The 16,442-nt window shown below is 35.9% G+C and overlaps 1 protein-coding gene across 4 annotated transcripts in view; it reads right to left on the reverse strand.

Annotated features, from left to right (window-relative positions):
- IFT88 (intraflagellar transport 88) overlaps positions 1-16,442 on the reverse strand; it is a 147,506-nt gene that overhangs the window by 116,960 nt on the left and 14,104 nt on the right. For 2 of the 4 annotated variants that reach the window (XM_032403385.1, XM_032403381.1), the window contains exons 4-7: positions 9,872-9,928; positions 8,697-8,750; positions 7,766-7,829; positions 6,755-6,824 (exon numbers count right to left, since the gene is read on the reverse strand). In XM_032403385.1, coding sequence (XP_032259276.1) covers positions 6,755-6,824; positions 7,766-7,829; positions 8,697-8,750; positions 9,872-9,928 — 245 coding nt within the window. The remainder of the gene's footprint in view (positions 1-6,754; positions 6,825-7,765; positions 7,830-8,696; positions 8,751-9,871; positions 9,929-16,442) is intronic. The other 2 variants (XM_032403383.1, XM_032403384.1) reach the window with 2 other exon arrangements.

The raw sequence follows: 16,442 nt of genomic DNA on the forward strand, positions 1-16,442 counted from the left end.
TCATCACCTGAGCCAAAGGCAGACGCTTAACGACTGAGCCACCCAGGCGCCCCTACATGGAGATTTTGAACTCTCAGTGCTCTTTTGGCATGACAGGATGGTAGGCTCTTAAGAAAGGCCAAGGGAATCAGAGAGAAGCTGAACCAGGGATGATGTTATTGAGCAGTTAAATTAACCATCCCTAGAAGTGCCCTGCCTCCAGACTTCCTATTAAATAAGGTAATAAAGATTCTTATTGTGTGTGTGTTTCCCTCATGTATCTTCTGTTGGCAGCTGAAAGGATTCTAAATGACCTAGTATTTAAATAAAGTAACCTACTTTTATTAGCAAACATGCTGTCATTAACTAGGACACAAAGTGAACAGATTTTCTATAGAGATTCCTTGTTAGTGAGAAAGAGAAATTATGTAATTTATACAATAGCCCAAATAGTGGGTTTAAGAACTACAATTTAAAAATCCCTATTATACAGAAGAAAAATAGTGTTTAATAACATGAGGCTCTGGAAACAGCTTGGGTTCAAATCTCAGTCCTGCCATTTATTAGTGTTACCAAGTGAAGACTGTTGTGTTTACTTTCTCCCTCAATGAACTAATGATAAAAACAGCTCAGTCTTCATTTACATATAGCACTTGCACAGCAGGACACAGTGAATACTCAATAAATGCTGGCTTATGTTCCTACTTGTAAAATCTTTATGTCAATAGTACTTATAAGGATCCCAGTAAGTACATACATCTGACTTTGTATCACAGCTTTTGGCTACTCTTCAGCCACTAGCACAAAACTAATTCTCTAAAAAATTAAATTTCTCAATATTGATATGACTAACTTCCTGTATGTTCTCTTAATTTTTTCATTGAAATATTCTTTTAAAATGAGCATATCCTATTCCATTTTCAACTCCATTTGGTCTCCAAGAGAATCAATATTGGCATCCATAAACATTAGACATATCTTCACATCAAGTAATATTACAACAAAACTGCATAGAACACACATGGCTGTTTTTCTTAGACTTGATTCTTTTGCTTGTTCCAAGAACCAGGGATGAAGTTTTGATTACTATTCTGCTAACATGAACTTTTGTTTTTGAGGATACATGATTAATTAATTTTTTAAAAGACTATTTCTTTTTATCACCCAGTGCTCATCATGACAAGTGCACCCCTTAATCCCCATCACCTACCCCCCCATCCCCCACCCACTTCTGCTCTGGTAACCATCAGTTTGTTTTCTATAATTAAGACTCTCTTTCCTGGTGTGTCTCTTTTTTTTTCCCCCTTGGCTCATTTGTTTCTTAAATTTCACATATGAGTGAAATCATCTGGTATTTGTCTTTCTCTGACTTATTTCACTTAGCATGATACTCTCTATCTCCATCCATGTCCTTGCAAATGGCAAGATTTCATTCCTTTTTATGGCTGAATAATATTCCATCATACATATTTGCCACATCTTCTTTAACCATTCATTGATCTATGAACACCTACGCTGCCTTCATAATTTGCCTATTATAAATAATGCTACTATAAACATAGGGGTGCATGTACCCCTTTTAATTCATGTTTTTGTATTCCTTGGGTAAATACCTAGTGGTGCTGTTGCTGGACTATACGTTAGTTCTATTTTTAACTTTTTGTGGAAGCTCCATACCATTTTCCACAGTGGCTGCACCAGTTTCAATTCTAACCAACAGTGCCTGAGAGTTCCCCTTTTTCCACATCCTAGCCAGTACCTGTTGATTCTTGTGTTGTTGACTTTAGCCATTCTGACAGGTGTGAGGGGATAGCTCACTACAGTTTTGATTTGCATTTCCCTGATAGTAAATGGGGATGATAATGAGCATCTTTTCATGTGTCTGTTAGCTATCTGGATGTCTTCTTTGGAGAAATCTCTGCTCATGTCTTCTGCCCATTTTTTAATTGGATTTGTTTTTTGGGTGTTGAGTTTTTTATAAGTTCTTTATATATATTGGATACTAACCTTTAACTGGATAGGTAATTTGCAAATATCTTCTCCCCATCCATAGGTTGCTTTTTAGTTTTATTGGTTGTTTCCTTCACTATGCAGAAGATTTTTATTTTGATGTAGTCCAATATTTTATCTTTGGTTTTATTTCCCTTGCCTCAGGAGACATATCTAGAAAAATGCTGCTATAGCTGATGTCAGAGAAACTATTGCCTGTGCTCTCTTCTAGGACTTTTATGGTTTCAGGTCTCACATTTAGGTCCTTAATCCATTTTGACTATATTTTTGTGTATGGTGTAAGAAAGTGCCCCAATTTCATTCTTCTGCATGTGGCTGTTCAGTTTTCTCAACACCATTTGTTGAAGAGACTATCTTTTTCCCATCAGATATTCTTTCCTATGTTGTCCAAGAATAACTGACCATATAATTGTAGTTTATTTCTGGATATTCTATTCTGTTCCATTGAACTTTGTGTCTATTTTTATGCCAGTACCATACTGTTTTGCTTACTACAGCTCTGTAACATAACCTGAAGTCTGGAATTGTGATGCCTCCACCTTTGCTTTTCTTTTCCAAGATTGCTTTGGCTATTCAGGGTCTTTTGTGCTTCCATACAAATTTTAGGATTGTTTGTTCTAGTTCTGTGAAAAAGGCTATTGGTATTCTGATAGGGATTACTTTAAATGTGTAGCTTGCTTTGAGTAATATAGATATTTTAACAATATTTGTTCTTCCAATCCATGAGCATGGAATGTCTTTCCATTTCTTTCTGTTGTCTTCAATTTCTTTCATTGGTATTTTATAGTTCTGAGTAAAGGTCTTTACCTCTTTGGTTAGGTTTATTCCTAGATATCATATTATATTTGCTGCAACTATATCTGGAATTCTTTTCTTAATTTCTCTTTTTTCTGCTTAATTCTTGGCATATAAAAATGCAACAGATTTCTGTAGTTTGATTTTGTATCCTGCAACTTTTCTGAAGTTGTTTATCAGTTCTAGAAGTTTTTTGGCAAAGTCTTCCAGATTTTCTACATATAGTACCATGTCATCTGCAAATATTGAAAGTTTGAATTCCTTGCTAATTTGGGTACCTTTTATATCTTTTTGTTGCCTGATTCCTGTGGCTAGGACTTCCAGTACTATGTTCACTAAAAGTGGTGAGAGTGGACATCCCTGTCTTGTTCCTGACCTTTAGGGGAAAAGGTTTGTTTTTCCCCATTTAGGATGGTATTAGTTGGGGGTGTCTCATATATGGCCTTTATGATGTTGAGTATGTTGCCTCTGAACTTACTTTGTTGGCTTTTATCATGAATGGATGTTGTATTTTGTCAAATGCTTTTACTGCATCTACTAAAATGATCCTATGGTTATCTTTTCTCTTACTGATGTGATGTACCAGATTGACTGATTTGCCGAATACTGAACCACCCTTGGAACCCAGGAATAATTCCCACATGATCATGGTGAACAATTTTTTTAATGTATTGTTGGATCCTGTTTCCTAGTATTTTGTTGAGGATTTTAGTATCTATGTTCATCAGACATAATGGGCTGTAGTTCTCTATTTTTGGTGTCTTTATCTGGTTTTGGTATCAGGGTAATGCTGGCCTCACAGAATGAACTGGAAGTAATCCTTCCTTTTTAAGTTTTTCTAAATAGTTTGAGAAGAATAGGTATTAACTTTTCTTTAAATGTTTGGTAGAATTTGCCTATGAAGCCATCTGGTCCTGGGCTTGAAAAGAATGTGTATTCTGCTGTTTTAGGATGGAATGTTCTAAATATATCTGTTAAATCCATCTGTTCCAGCGTGTCATGAAAACCTATTGTTGCCTTGTTGATTTTCTGTTTAGATGACCTGTCCATTAATGTAAATGGGTGTTACAGTCCCCTACTGTTATTGTATTATCATCAATTCGTTCCTTTATGTTTGTTATTGTTTTATGTATTTGGGTGACCCCATGTTGGGTGCAGAAATATTTATAATTGTTATATCCTCTTGTTGGATTGTCCTCTTTATTATTATATAGTGTCCTCCTTTGTCTCTTCTTACAGTCTTTGTTTTAAAATCTAGTTTGTCTAATGTAAGTGTTGCTACTCTGGCTTTTTTTTTTAAAGATTTCTATTTATTTGACAGAGAGATAGAGAGCACAAGTAGGCAGAGAGGCAGGCAGAGGGAGAGGGAGAAACAGGCTTCCTGCTGAGCAGGGAGCCTGATGCAGGGCTCGATCCCAGGACCTGAGCCAAAGGCAGGCGCCCCGCTACTCTGACTTTCTTTTGACATCCCTTTGCATAATAAATATTTCTCTGTCCCCTCACTTTCAATCTGCAGGTGGCTTTAGGTCTAAAATAAGTCTCTCACAGGCAGCATATAGATGGGCCATGTTTTTTAATCCATTTTGTTACCCTATGTCTTTTGATTGGAATGTTTAGTCCATTTACATTAAAAGTAATTATTGATAGATATGTATTTATTTCTATCTTATTAGCTGTTTTGTGGTTGTTTCTGAAGATTTTTCTCTGATCCTTTTTTTTGTCTTTCCTGTTTTATGGTTTGCTGGTTTTCTTTAGTGATATATTTGGATTTCTTTCTCTTTATTCTTTCCATATTTATTAGTTTTTGATTTGTGGTTACCATTAGGTTGGAAAATAGCATCTTCAGCATATAGCCATCTATATTAAAGATGTTGATGTCGTTTTGAGTTTGAACCCATTCTTCACTCCTGTTCTCCGCACACTTTAGATGTCATATTTTACATCCTTTTATTTTGAGTTCCTTGACTGATTTTTTTATAAAATACTCATTTTTACTGCTTTTGTGTTTCCTACTTTCTTACTGTCACTTTTGGTCTTTCCTTTCCACTCAAAGAATCCCCTTTAACATTTCTGAGTTCCCTAAGTCTGTTCTCGTTTTGCATAATTCTTTTTTTCTCCCTTTTGTTCAGCTTGATTACTCTCCACTACTCTGTCTTCTAGGTCATTAATTTGTTCTTCTGCTTCTTCCAGCCTGTTGTTCCTTCCACCATGCATGTTTCTCATTTCATTTATTGTACTTTTACCTCTGCTATGTTATACCTTATATCTGTATTAAGGGTCTCATTCATGTCTTTCACTCTTTCCTCAAGTCCAGTGAACATCTTTATGATCACTACTTTAAATTCTCTATCAGGCCTGTTACTTATATCTGTTTTGCTTAGATCTCCTGCCGTGGCCTTGCCCTCTGTTCTTTCATTCTGTCTTCTCATTCAGTCTAAGTCTCTGTGCTTGTTTCTCTGTGTTAGGAAAGTCAGCTGTGTCTCCTGTTCTTGAGGGTAGTGGCCTTATATAGAAGAGGTCCTGTAGCGCCCTGCTGTGTAGCGTCCCTGTGCCCCAGGGCCTCGCACTTCCAGGAGTGTCTCCTGTGTGTACTATGGGCACTTGCTGCTGTGTCCTGGCTGCTTTATCCTTCAGGCCAGTCATCTGCAGAGGCTCTCTTTGCCTGCTGTGGACAGTTTTTGGTCCCTGGTCTGAATGTGGCAAATTTTAATGAGGTGTGCCCCGACCTGTTTGTGAAATAAGACCTGTCACCACTGCCACTGGAACTGAGAGTCTGCAAAATTCCCTCTTGGGGAGGCACAGTGTTGGTAGAGGTTTGGGCTGGTCTTCTGGGGGAAGGGGTGCGTAGTACTGGGCCTTAGGCAATCCTGACTGCAAAGTGCGTTTTCATTGGAGTATGGGGGATGGGCTTGGTGTAAGCAAGTTAGGTAGCAAATGTCTGCACTGTGCTGGTTCCTACAGGTGGTCCTATGCTTATGCTGAAGGGCAAGGGAGGGAAATGGCAACAGCCAATTTACTTGTTCTTGGCAGGGTCTCTCCATGAACACTCTCTCTGGGACGCCCTCTGACTTGAGCAAATAACCTCCCCACTGTGTGCCCCAGGCACTCTTCACATCACGGTTTCTATGCCTTGCGTCCACAGGTTGTTTATCTGCCTTCTCTCCAAGAGTAGTGCAATGCCCTCCAGGCTCTATCCTGGCCACACCTGCTAATCTTTAAAACTCCAGGCTTTAAGTCCCACTGCTTACCAGAATCCATGGAATTTGGCCCATTTAGCTTTCCAAGCCAATTTCTATGGGAATTGGTTTTCCTTGTGTTCTCTCCTGTTAGTCTGTCTCTCACCCTTCCCCACCACCGCCGCTCCTTCCCACTGCTGCAGCCATGTTTCTGCCTAAACCCTGTCTCTGCACTTCCTACTTTCTTCAGTGTGTCCTCTTCTCTACCTTTAGTTGTGGAGTTTGTTCTGCCAGTGTTCAGATTCATTTCTGGAGTATTTAGGATGATTTGAAAGTTATCTAGTTGTATTTGGGGATGAGGTGAGTCTCATGAGGTGGGAGTAGGATCCTACTCTGCCATCTTCCCCTCCCTGTTTTGTTTCTTAAATTTCACGTATGAGTGAAATCATATGGCATTTGTCTTTCTCTGACTGACTTATTTCACTTAGTAGTATACTCTCTAGTTCCTTCCATGTCATTGCAAATGACAAGATTTCACTCTTTTTAATGGCTGAATAATATTCCATCACACACACACACACACAAATAAATATATATACCACATCTTCTTTATCCATTCATTAATTGATGGACACTTGGGCTGCTTCCATATCTTGGCTATTATAAATAATGCTGCTATAAACATAGGGGTACTGCTGACATGAACTTTTAAAATACCTGAGAATTATGTATTTGGGAAATAAAAATTAAAAATATACAACAACACTAAAACAACAACATGAGAACTTACATACCTATCTTCATTTTTGGCTTCCAAAGGAGGAGCAGGGCCCCTTGACTGACCAAGGGGGTCAAATGCAGAGCCTAAGACACAATTCAAGAGTTCATATTGAATTTGTGATACAGGATAATTAAAGAAAATATAAAAACTTGCACAAGTTATTTAATTTACCTATTTATTAAATGGTTTAAATTACCTATTTATTAAATGGCCAGAACATTGTTTATATAAACATTTTATATATCAAGAAATTGGTAAGATTTTAACATACATCAAATTATATAAGTAAAATGTGAAAATAAAAATGAGTACTCTCGGGGCGCCCGGGTGGCTCAGTCGGTTAAGTGTCTGCCTTTGGCTCAGGTCATGATCCCAGAGTCCTGGGATCAAGCCCCACATCGGGCTCCCTGTTCTGTAGGAAGCCTGCTTCTCCCTCTCCCACTCCCCCTGCTTGTGTTCCCTCTCTCACTGTCTCTGTCAAATAAATAAATAAAATCTTGAAAAAAAAAAAAAAAATGAGTACTCTCTCAGTGTTTACTTCTCCTCCACAGTAATCTATCCTAACTCTAGGAACTCTAAATTATCCATCATGTGAGTAATGACTGGAATTGAGTTTTTAACCATTTTATTGGTATAATATACATTAAATTTTGTCATTATAATTTTTTTATATTATGACTTTACTTATTTAAATACTATTTTCACTTGTAAATTTTTAATTGGACTCTAACTTATATAAAATAAATTGCACATTTTTTAGTTTTTTTAAAATGCACACATTTTTAATGTACAAGTCAGCACACTTCGACAAATTACATGTCAGTACAACCACCATTCCAACTGAGATGCAGAACATTTTCATTACCCCTTTTCTTTCTTAATGGTACCTAAAATAATGACATACCTTATAATCAATGGCATGTTAGGTTTTATTTAAATGGTAACATTTTACATTTACACATAGAAACACAGTAACAACATTAAAACATCTGAAAAAAAAAAAAGAAGAGGTAATATAACAAACCTCTCAAAGCTGCTTTGGTAAAACCAGCTGCTCTCACTGCTGTCATTGGTCTAGTAATTCCATCCTTGAAAGAAAAAGAATCATTTAAAAGGTATTCTTAAATAAGATTTGCTTCTTATTTATAGTTCTGCACATGGAACATACATTAATATAGTCCCATATTTTTAGTCCCAATTTTTATTTTTTAAAAAGATTTATTCATTTATTTGAGAGAGAGAGAGAGAGAGAGAGAGAGAGAGAGGTAGGGATGGGCAGAGGGAGAGGAAGAGAGAAACTCTAAGCAGACTCCAAGCTGAGTACGGAGCCCCACGTGGGGCTCGATCTCACAACCCTGAGATCATGACCTGAGCCGAAACCAAGAGTTGGACATTTAATCAACTGTGCCACCCAGGCACCCGTTTAATACTGATGTTTAATCACTCTCTGCTTATTCCTTACCCCTGCCTTCTCAAATGTCAGTCCTGTCTCTACTTTCCTTTTCCCCTATAAAATTTCAATTCCTTGCTTTAACTGAGCTTACTCCTAGTTTGAAAAGAAAAACTCAAAGATTTTTATATAGCACCTTATATAAGTTATATAGCTTATTAGCGGGCTACTCCTCTACTTTTTCGGTCTCTTATATGCCTATGAGAGAAACTGCAGAAACTGCTGCAAGTGCTAGCATAGGAAGGATGGGACCCAGAGCTCACCACACAAGCACACTATCAGTTCTATGTCCACTCCCCAAGGGGATTTCATTTGAGACCTGAGTAAATCCAATGAGATTTTGCCTCCGAAGATTCCGAACAGTCCAACCTTTAGCCCACAATTTAAAGAATCAGGATCATTATATAAGAAACACCTTCTTTAACATTTTAAAATAATATAATAAAAAAGGTTGGCAATAAGTCACAAGAGAGGCCCAAAATGAACAACCACATGACAGAGATACCTGAATAGCCCCTGTCATTGGTCTTCCCATCGATGATGCCAGGGATGTCTTGGACTAGTAAACAGAAAACTAAATTAAAATGATTCCAAAAAACATCTACATTTAATTTTATAAAAACCAAGTTAGAAAAGTTTTCTTCATAATTTTTTTCTTCTTTCTATTGGCAAGTAAACCTAATTCTTTCCATTTATAACCTGAGGATATAAGATTAAACAATAAAACTCTAAAACAAGCTTCAACAAACTACAACCTTCAGCCTTTGTCAATAACATTTTATTGGAATACAGCCATACCCCACTGGTCTGCACATGGTCTACGGTGGCTTCTGTACTACAAAGGCAGAGTCTGGTAGCTGCAACAGGGATTATGACCTGCAAAGCCTAAATTGCCTGGCTCTTCATAGAAAATGTTTGCTGTTTCCTATTCTGAAGTACCACCAAAAATCAAATTTATGAGTAATACATGCTTAGGCTGATTAATAAAACCATGTTTCATTTAACACAGTTACATTATGTATATGACTACTTTCCTTATTCATATAAAGAAACCGTATGAAGTGTCTTGGACCTCTAGGTACTAAATCCATTTTTCTGACCCCTATGGAATATTATAATAAGGACTAGGAAATGCTATTCCACATCATTCTTCCATTTTTCTCCCATTCCCCTTTTATTTCATGTATGCTAAGACATCCAAATTTGGTCAAGACTTATAACTTTTCCTTTATGGATTTTTATATAGCATCTTTCCTCCAAAGATCTCAAATAAAAGCAAGACCCAAATATATGCCTCTGAAATTTTTCTCAAATTTTATTTTTTCATGTATTAATTGGTAGGTTTTGAAATATTATAAACATCATTACTTTTATATAAAATTTGAATGGAATACATGAGACTCGGTAATATAACACAAAAAATGAAAGGAAGTAAATCAACAAACATAAGGTTTACAAATAGAAATGATAATAAAATATTTTCTGATAAATTTACAATCAAAATGACTAGAATATAAAAAATATTAATCAAATGAGACTTTTATAAGGTTGGTAACTATCTAAAATGAAAAATATATCTGGGTCACGGACTGAAAGATACCCAAAATTATTTAGAACTGCCTAAAGTGAACTTATGGATGAGAAAAAGCACCTTAATATTTTTAGCTTAAGTAAACCTACCCCATATCCAGTAGCTATAGGTCTAGTAACTGCTGTGCTTGGTATTTTAGCAGTTATCTTGGGGAGGAAAAAAAACATAGTTAATAGAATTCAGATTAAGCTATACAACAGAAAACTAGAAAAGCAATGGGAAATATAGACTCATCAATAGAGAAATATTTATATAGTATTTAGGATAACTTCTCTTAAATTACCCTAAATATTAAGGATCCCAGGTATTTTAAAGTATTAAGAAGGAGACTTATTCTGGAATTCATTTTAAAGGAGAAAAGAAACTTTAGAATTACCTGAGGTACCAATGAGAAAAATTAGTTTTCATGGCTGCATCTATCATTTATTATGCATACTGACTACTGACAGCCACTGGGCCTAACAATAGACACAGGATTTAGCATCAGAGAATCTGGGTTTGAATTTCAGCTCTCCTTCTACCAGCTGTTTTTATTCATACTTTTTTGCACCTAAATTTTCTCATCTTTGAAATAAGGATATCCTGATCACAAAATTGTAGTTGGAATCAAAGAGGACCATGTAGGTAGAAATGTCCTATACATTAGTTGTTAGGCATATTTATTTGAAATATTTGATTAAAACATCATTAGTAGAATAGCTCAACTTCTGGCTATGATGGACTGCTGTTTTAAACAACTTTCCCACTAAGAATAACTAAAAAAGCTAGGGACAAAAATATTAATAAAATATTTATTTAATTTATAAAAAATAAAAATATTTTTATAAAAAATCAATTTGAATATATTAGAGAACCAAGAAGGCAGTGAAGAATTAGCAAGGTTTCAAGATAAGGAAAAGGGAAAGCTAGAGAGGTATGCCTGCATTTGAGCCTGCTTTTCTCCAAGAAGCATGGCTAAGAAGCTGAACATAGCTCTCTGCAGACTCACAGGTCTTAAGAGATAAAATGTTGGAGCCGGGGGGCTGCCACCTGGGCAGCCCTGGTAATCCTCTAAGCTTTGACTGTGATCTCAAAAGGCTACACTCTACAACTGAAAAGTTAATAAGAAGTATACTAGCCCTCATAAAAACTGAAGTCCAATTTAGAACCACCTCAAACTCAACTAGATTAAGGTGAGCCAGGACTCCTAGTGTCTCTAGGGCCATAAGCAAAAGTAAATTCTCTAGTGAAAGATAAGATCTAGAGTTGTGTTATCCAGTGGAACTTTTCTGCAGTGATGAAAATGTTCTATATCTGCCCTGTCTGATAAGAGCCACCTGTGGCTGTTGAGCATTTGAAACGTGACTGGTGTAATAAGGATCTGAATTTTTATATTTTACTTTATTTTAAATAATTTAAATGTACATAGCCACATGTAGCTAGTCATCATTCTGGACAACTCAGACATATAGCCTTAAATTATCTCTAAAATTTTTCATTTACAATGCCTGGCATGGAATCAAAAACAACCAGACATATAGGAGGCAAGACTACCTAACCAAAAGCCAAGAGAAACAAAAGACTAGAAAGACACTGAGAAAAGGATACATATAATGGAAATGTCAGACACAGACTTCAACATAACTATACTTAATACGATCAATGAATTAAAAAACAAGATTGGCAATTTCAGTAGAGAACTGGAAAAGTATAAAAAAGGAATAAATAGAAATTATAGAACTGAAAAATAGCTGAAAATGTAAAATTCCGGCATTGTCCAGGAAGTAGTAAAATACTGTTATACTAGACTTTAATAATTTATAGATGAGTATTGTAATCTTTAGGAAAACATTAAAAGAATGGTTAAAGAATGTAAACTCACAACACTGGGGAGAAATGGAATAATAAAAAAGAAACAAAAGAAGGCAAGAAATAAGAGAAAATGATACATAAAAGAGGAAAAAACAAAAAGCAAATGGTAAGACAAATTAAAACCAAAACAGTAATTTCATTAAATGTAAATGAATACTTCACTAAAAGAATAAGACTATCAGACCACATTTTATAAAGAGAACTCAGTTACATTCTGCTAATGAGAAATACATCTTAAATATATAGATATGGAAAAGTTGGAAGTAAACAGATGGGAAAGACATATCATGCAAACGCTAGACAAAAGAGAGCTTCTGCAGCCCCATCAATATATCAATATCTGACAAAACAGACAAACAGCATGACTAAAGATAGGACATTTCAAAAATAATAAAAGGCTCAATTTATGCTGAAAATATAATAATTTGAAGCATTTTTTGCTCCAAATATATAAATCAAAACTCTAAAAAAAGAAATAAATCCACACAGTGTAAATTTTGACATCTTTCTGACAGAACTAGTAGCCCCCCCAACCCAAAAAATCAGTAAAAATATAGAAGTCTTGAACAAAACCATTAACAAACTTGATCTAACTGACAGATCTTATAAAAAGCTAAAAAGGAAGGATATGAGTCTCGGCAATTTTTTCCATGAGAACAAACTGAAGGAAAGAGACCATTATTCTTTTAACTACTTACTAATGACTAAATCGGTATTTCCGTTTTTTACTTTTAGCATAGGATTGATTTCTTCAGATAGAGTGAATTCTATACTGGCTCTTCCTTTATTCACCTTACACCCTCATCTGCAATGTCTTTCCTCCCACATGTCAAGGTCAGTCTTAATTGTACATATCCTTTAATATTCAACTTTAAATTTATCTTCTAAGCAGCCTTGCTGATTGTCCCCACTAGTGACAAAAAACCTCTTTTTGTGGTCCCATAGCAATTTGTACTCTTTTCTTTACAATACTTATTATGCTTTGAATACATGTATCCATTTTCTTTTCCTTCCTAAGATTATAAAGTCCTTTGGAACTAGCTAGAATTTTATGCCTTGAGTAAGCCTAGCACCTTTCACATAGAAATTATGTAATTTCTCCCTGTTTAACATAATAAATAGGATGTGATGAAAATACTCAATACAGGGTCAAGAGACTAAACTCTGCCCCAGTTATGGATACCTGTGAGATCTGGCCTCTCTAGGCTTCAGTTTTCTCATCTATAAAATGAGGATCTCTAAAGTTACTTCTGAATATTACTGAAGGGCCAGCATGGTAAAATGATCACCTGATGTCTTATACCTGAAATCACTAAATTGAAGATGTTTGCTTAATTACTAAGTCACAGAATAAAGACTTATGAAGCACCTACAGTAGGCTAAGAACACTGAATAAGAGAGGCTGCCTCTTCAAAAAGCTTATAGTCTAGTCATTAGCTTAGTGGAAGAACTCAACCTATGATTTTTTCTTTCCATGCAAAGGTAACCTTAAAATTAAAATACAGATTGTGAAATGTGTAGTCAAGAATTACTTTTACCCAAAGAAAGGTGTGGCTTTGTTTTTGGCTACTGGGAATGATCTCTAGGCCTCTGGAATGTCCTGCCTGATATGTATATCTTTGTTTTCCAGAGGCTTTGGCCACCAGACAATCCAACAATGTGATTTATGATGGGAGCTTTAGGACAAATAGTATCAGTTCAACTTCCAGAGTTATTAGTCTAAACCTCCAGGAGGGGCTGGAGACTAAACATCAGCCATGCAGACAGTATATGATAGAGCCCCAGTAAAAACTCTGGATACCAAAGTTCTAACTGGTTTTCCCTAGTTGGCAATACTACGTAAGTAATGTCATCATACACAGAGGCCAGGAGAAGTTAATGTCATGCATGATGCCACAGGAAAAGGATGACCAGATGTTCCACATTTAGACCCACCAGACTCTGTCCTATGTGTCTCTTCCCTTTGCAGATTTTAACCATATCCTTCCCCTGTAATAAGCCATGAGTATAATATCCTTCAGTGAGTTCTGTGAGCCCTTTCAAAGAATTATTGAACCTGAAGGTGATTTTGGGAATCCCCTGAAGTTGCAATTGGTATCAGAAGTGAGAATAGTTTTGTGGAGGACTGTGTCCTCTAAGTGTATAGCTGGCTAAACTCATTGTAGGGAACCACATTAAATTCATTTACATAAATGTGATGGGAAAGCTATTCACAAGGTCCTTTCCATTGTAAGTGGTTTAATATTAATCACTTATTTTTGCTAAATAATATATATGGCAGGGAGGAAAGAGAGAAAGTAACAAAGTGAGAGAAGATGAAAGCAAAAGGACACTTCATCTAAAGCAGAGGAGTTGCTATATTTCAGTTTCTCAACTTTGGCACCATTGACCTCTTACCATATAACTCTTATGGTGGGGGCGGGGGGCATCTCTGCCAGCTACCCAATAGATGCCAGTGGCACTCACCCAAGTTGTGACAACCAAAAATATCTCAAGGGCAAAGGTACCTTGAGACAGTTGTGGAGAACCGAGAATCACTGCTATATAGTAGTGAACAAGTGGGGAGAAGCAGCTCAAAAAAAGGAATATTAGACATAAAACATTATGGATAGAACTTTCTATTCTTCACTATTTTACTTAGTGCCAACCTTGTTTATTTTCAACTACAAAAAAAGCTTGACAAATTTTATGCACTGCAGAAGGCAGATGCTTTCCACGATACATACAAAAATTTTAACACTACTACTGAAAAAAATCACCCCAGCAATTTATGCATTGGTAGAATGCATAATTAACAGATTAGTTAACAGAAACTAGAAACTAGAAAACTAGAAAGGTAAATTTTTTTTTTTTTTTTTTTTTTGACAGAGAGAGACACAGAGAGAGAGGAAACACAAGCAGGGGGAGTGGGAGAGGGAGAAGCAGGCTTCCCGCTGAACAGGGAGCCCGACATGGGGCTCGATCCCAGGACCCTGGGATCATGACCTGAGCCGAAGGCAGACGCTTAACGACTGAGAAACCCAGGCGCCCTAAGAGGTAAATATTTTTTAAGCAATGAGCATTTTAGGTAAATACACCCCAACACTTTACATAATAATATTTATATTTTCAAGTGTATAAAGAAACTTTTTGATCTAAAATACTTTTAAAACTCACTGGACACACTAAAAGCTACAAAACATTATAGAAAGAAATTAAAAACACAAATAAATAAAAAGTTATCGCATGCTGAAGGACTGGAAAACTTAATATTGTTAAGATGTTGCTACTACTCAAAGCAATCTACAGGTTCAGTGAAATCTCTACCAAAATTCCAATTTCATTTTTTGAAGAAATAGAAAAATTCATCCTAAAATTCATTTGATTACAAAGCTACTATATGTAAACAATATGGTACTGGCATAGACACAAACAGACCAATGGAATAGAAAAAAAAGTGCAGAAAAAACCTTCCTGTATATGGTCAAATGATCTTCAACAAAGGTGTGAAGAGCACATAATGAGGAAAGGTCAGTCTCTCCAACAAATGGTGCTGGGAAAGCTGGATATCTACTTGCAAAAGAATGAAATTAGAGCCTAATCTTACACAGACACACAAAATATTAACTCCAAGTGGATTAAAGGCCTAAGCATAAAACCTAAAACTAAAACTCCTAGAGGAAAACATAGCAGAAAACTTTCATGACACTGAATGCAGCAATGATTTCTTGGATTTGATATCAAAAGCACAGGCAACAAAGTGAAAACAGAAAAATGGGGCTACATCAAACTTAAAAACTTTTATGCATCAAGGGCACAATCAACAGAATGAAAAGGCAACCTTTGAAATGGGACAAAATAACGCAGATCATATATCTGATAAAGGGTTAATATCCAGAATATAAAAACACCTATATTTCAACAACAAAAAAAATCAGCCCAAGTAAAAAATGGATAAAGGACTTAAATAGACATACAAATGGCCAACAAACACACAAAAAGATATTCAACATTACTAATCATCAGAGAAATGCAAATCAAAATTACAGTAAGAATCATTGTATACCTGTTAAATTGCTACTATCAAAAAATAGAAAGTAAATGTCAGTGAGGTTGTAGAGAAAATGGAACCCTATTACAGTTAATGGGATTGTAAAATCGTGCAACTGCTATGAAATTAACAATATGGAGGTTCCCCAAAAAATTCAAAATAGAATTACCATGGGATATAGCAATCTTACTTCTGGGTATACATCCAAAGAACTGAAAACAGGGTGGCATAGAGACATCGGCACACCTATATTCATAGCAGCACTATTCATAATAGCCAACAGGTAGGAGTACCCCAAGTATCCATGGAATACAACGTGATACATACAATGGATTATTAGCCTTAAAAATGAAGGAAATCCTGTCACATCCTACAACACAGATGAACCTTGAAGACATTATGATAAGTGAATTAAGCCAGTCACAAAAAGACAAAAACTGCATAATTGCACTTATATGAGGTACCTAAAGTAGTCAAATTCATAGAGTCAGAAGGCAGAAAGATAGCTGCCAGGAGCTGGAGGGAGACTGAAGTTTCATTTAATGGGTACAGAGTTTCCGTTTGGGAAGATAAAAAAGTCCTGGAGATCTGTTTCACAAGAATGACAATATATTTAATGTACTGAACCATGAATTTAAAACTGGTTACAATGAGGGGTGATTGGAGAAGATGGTAGTGGAGCAGGAGGATGCTAGGCTCACCTCATCCCACAAATACAACTAGATAACTTTTAAATCATCCTAAATACTCCAGAAATGAATCTGAACACTGGCAGAACA

This window comes from Phoca vitulina, unplaced genomic scaffold, assembly GCF_004348235.1.
Source record: "Phoca vitulina isolate PV1807 unplaced genomic scaffold, GSC_HSeal_1.0 scaffold5, whole genome shotgun sequence".
Taxonomy (NCBI): Eukaryota; Metazoa; Chordata; class Mammalia; order Carnivora; family Phocidae; genus Phoca; species Phoca vitulina.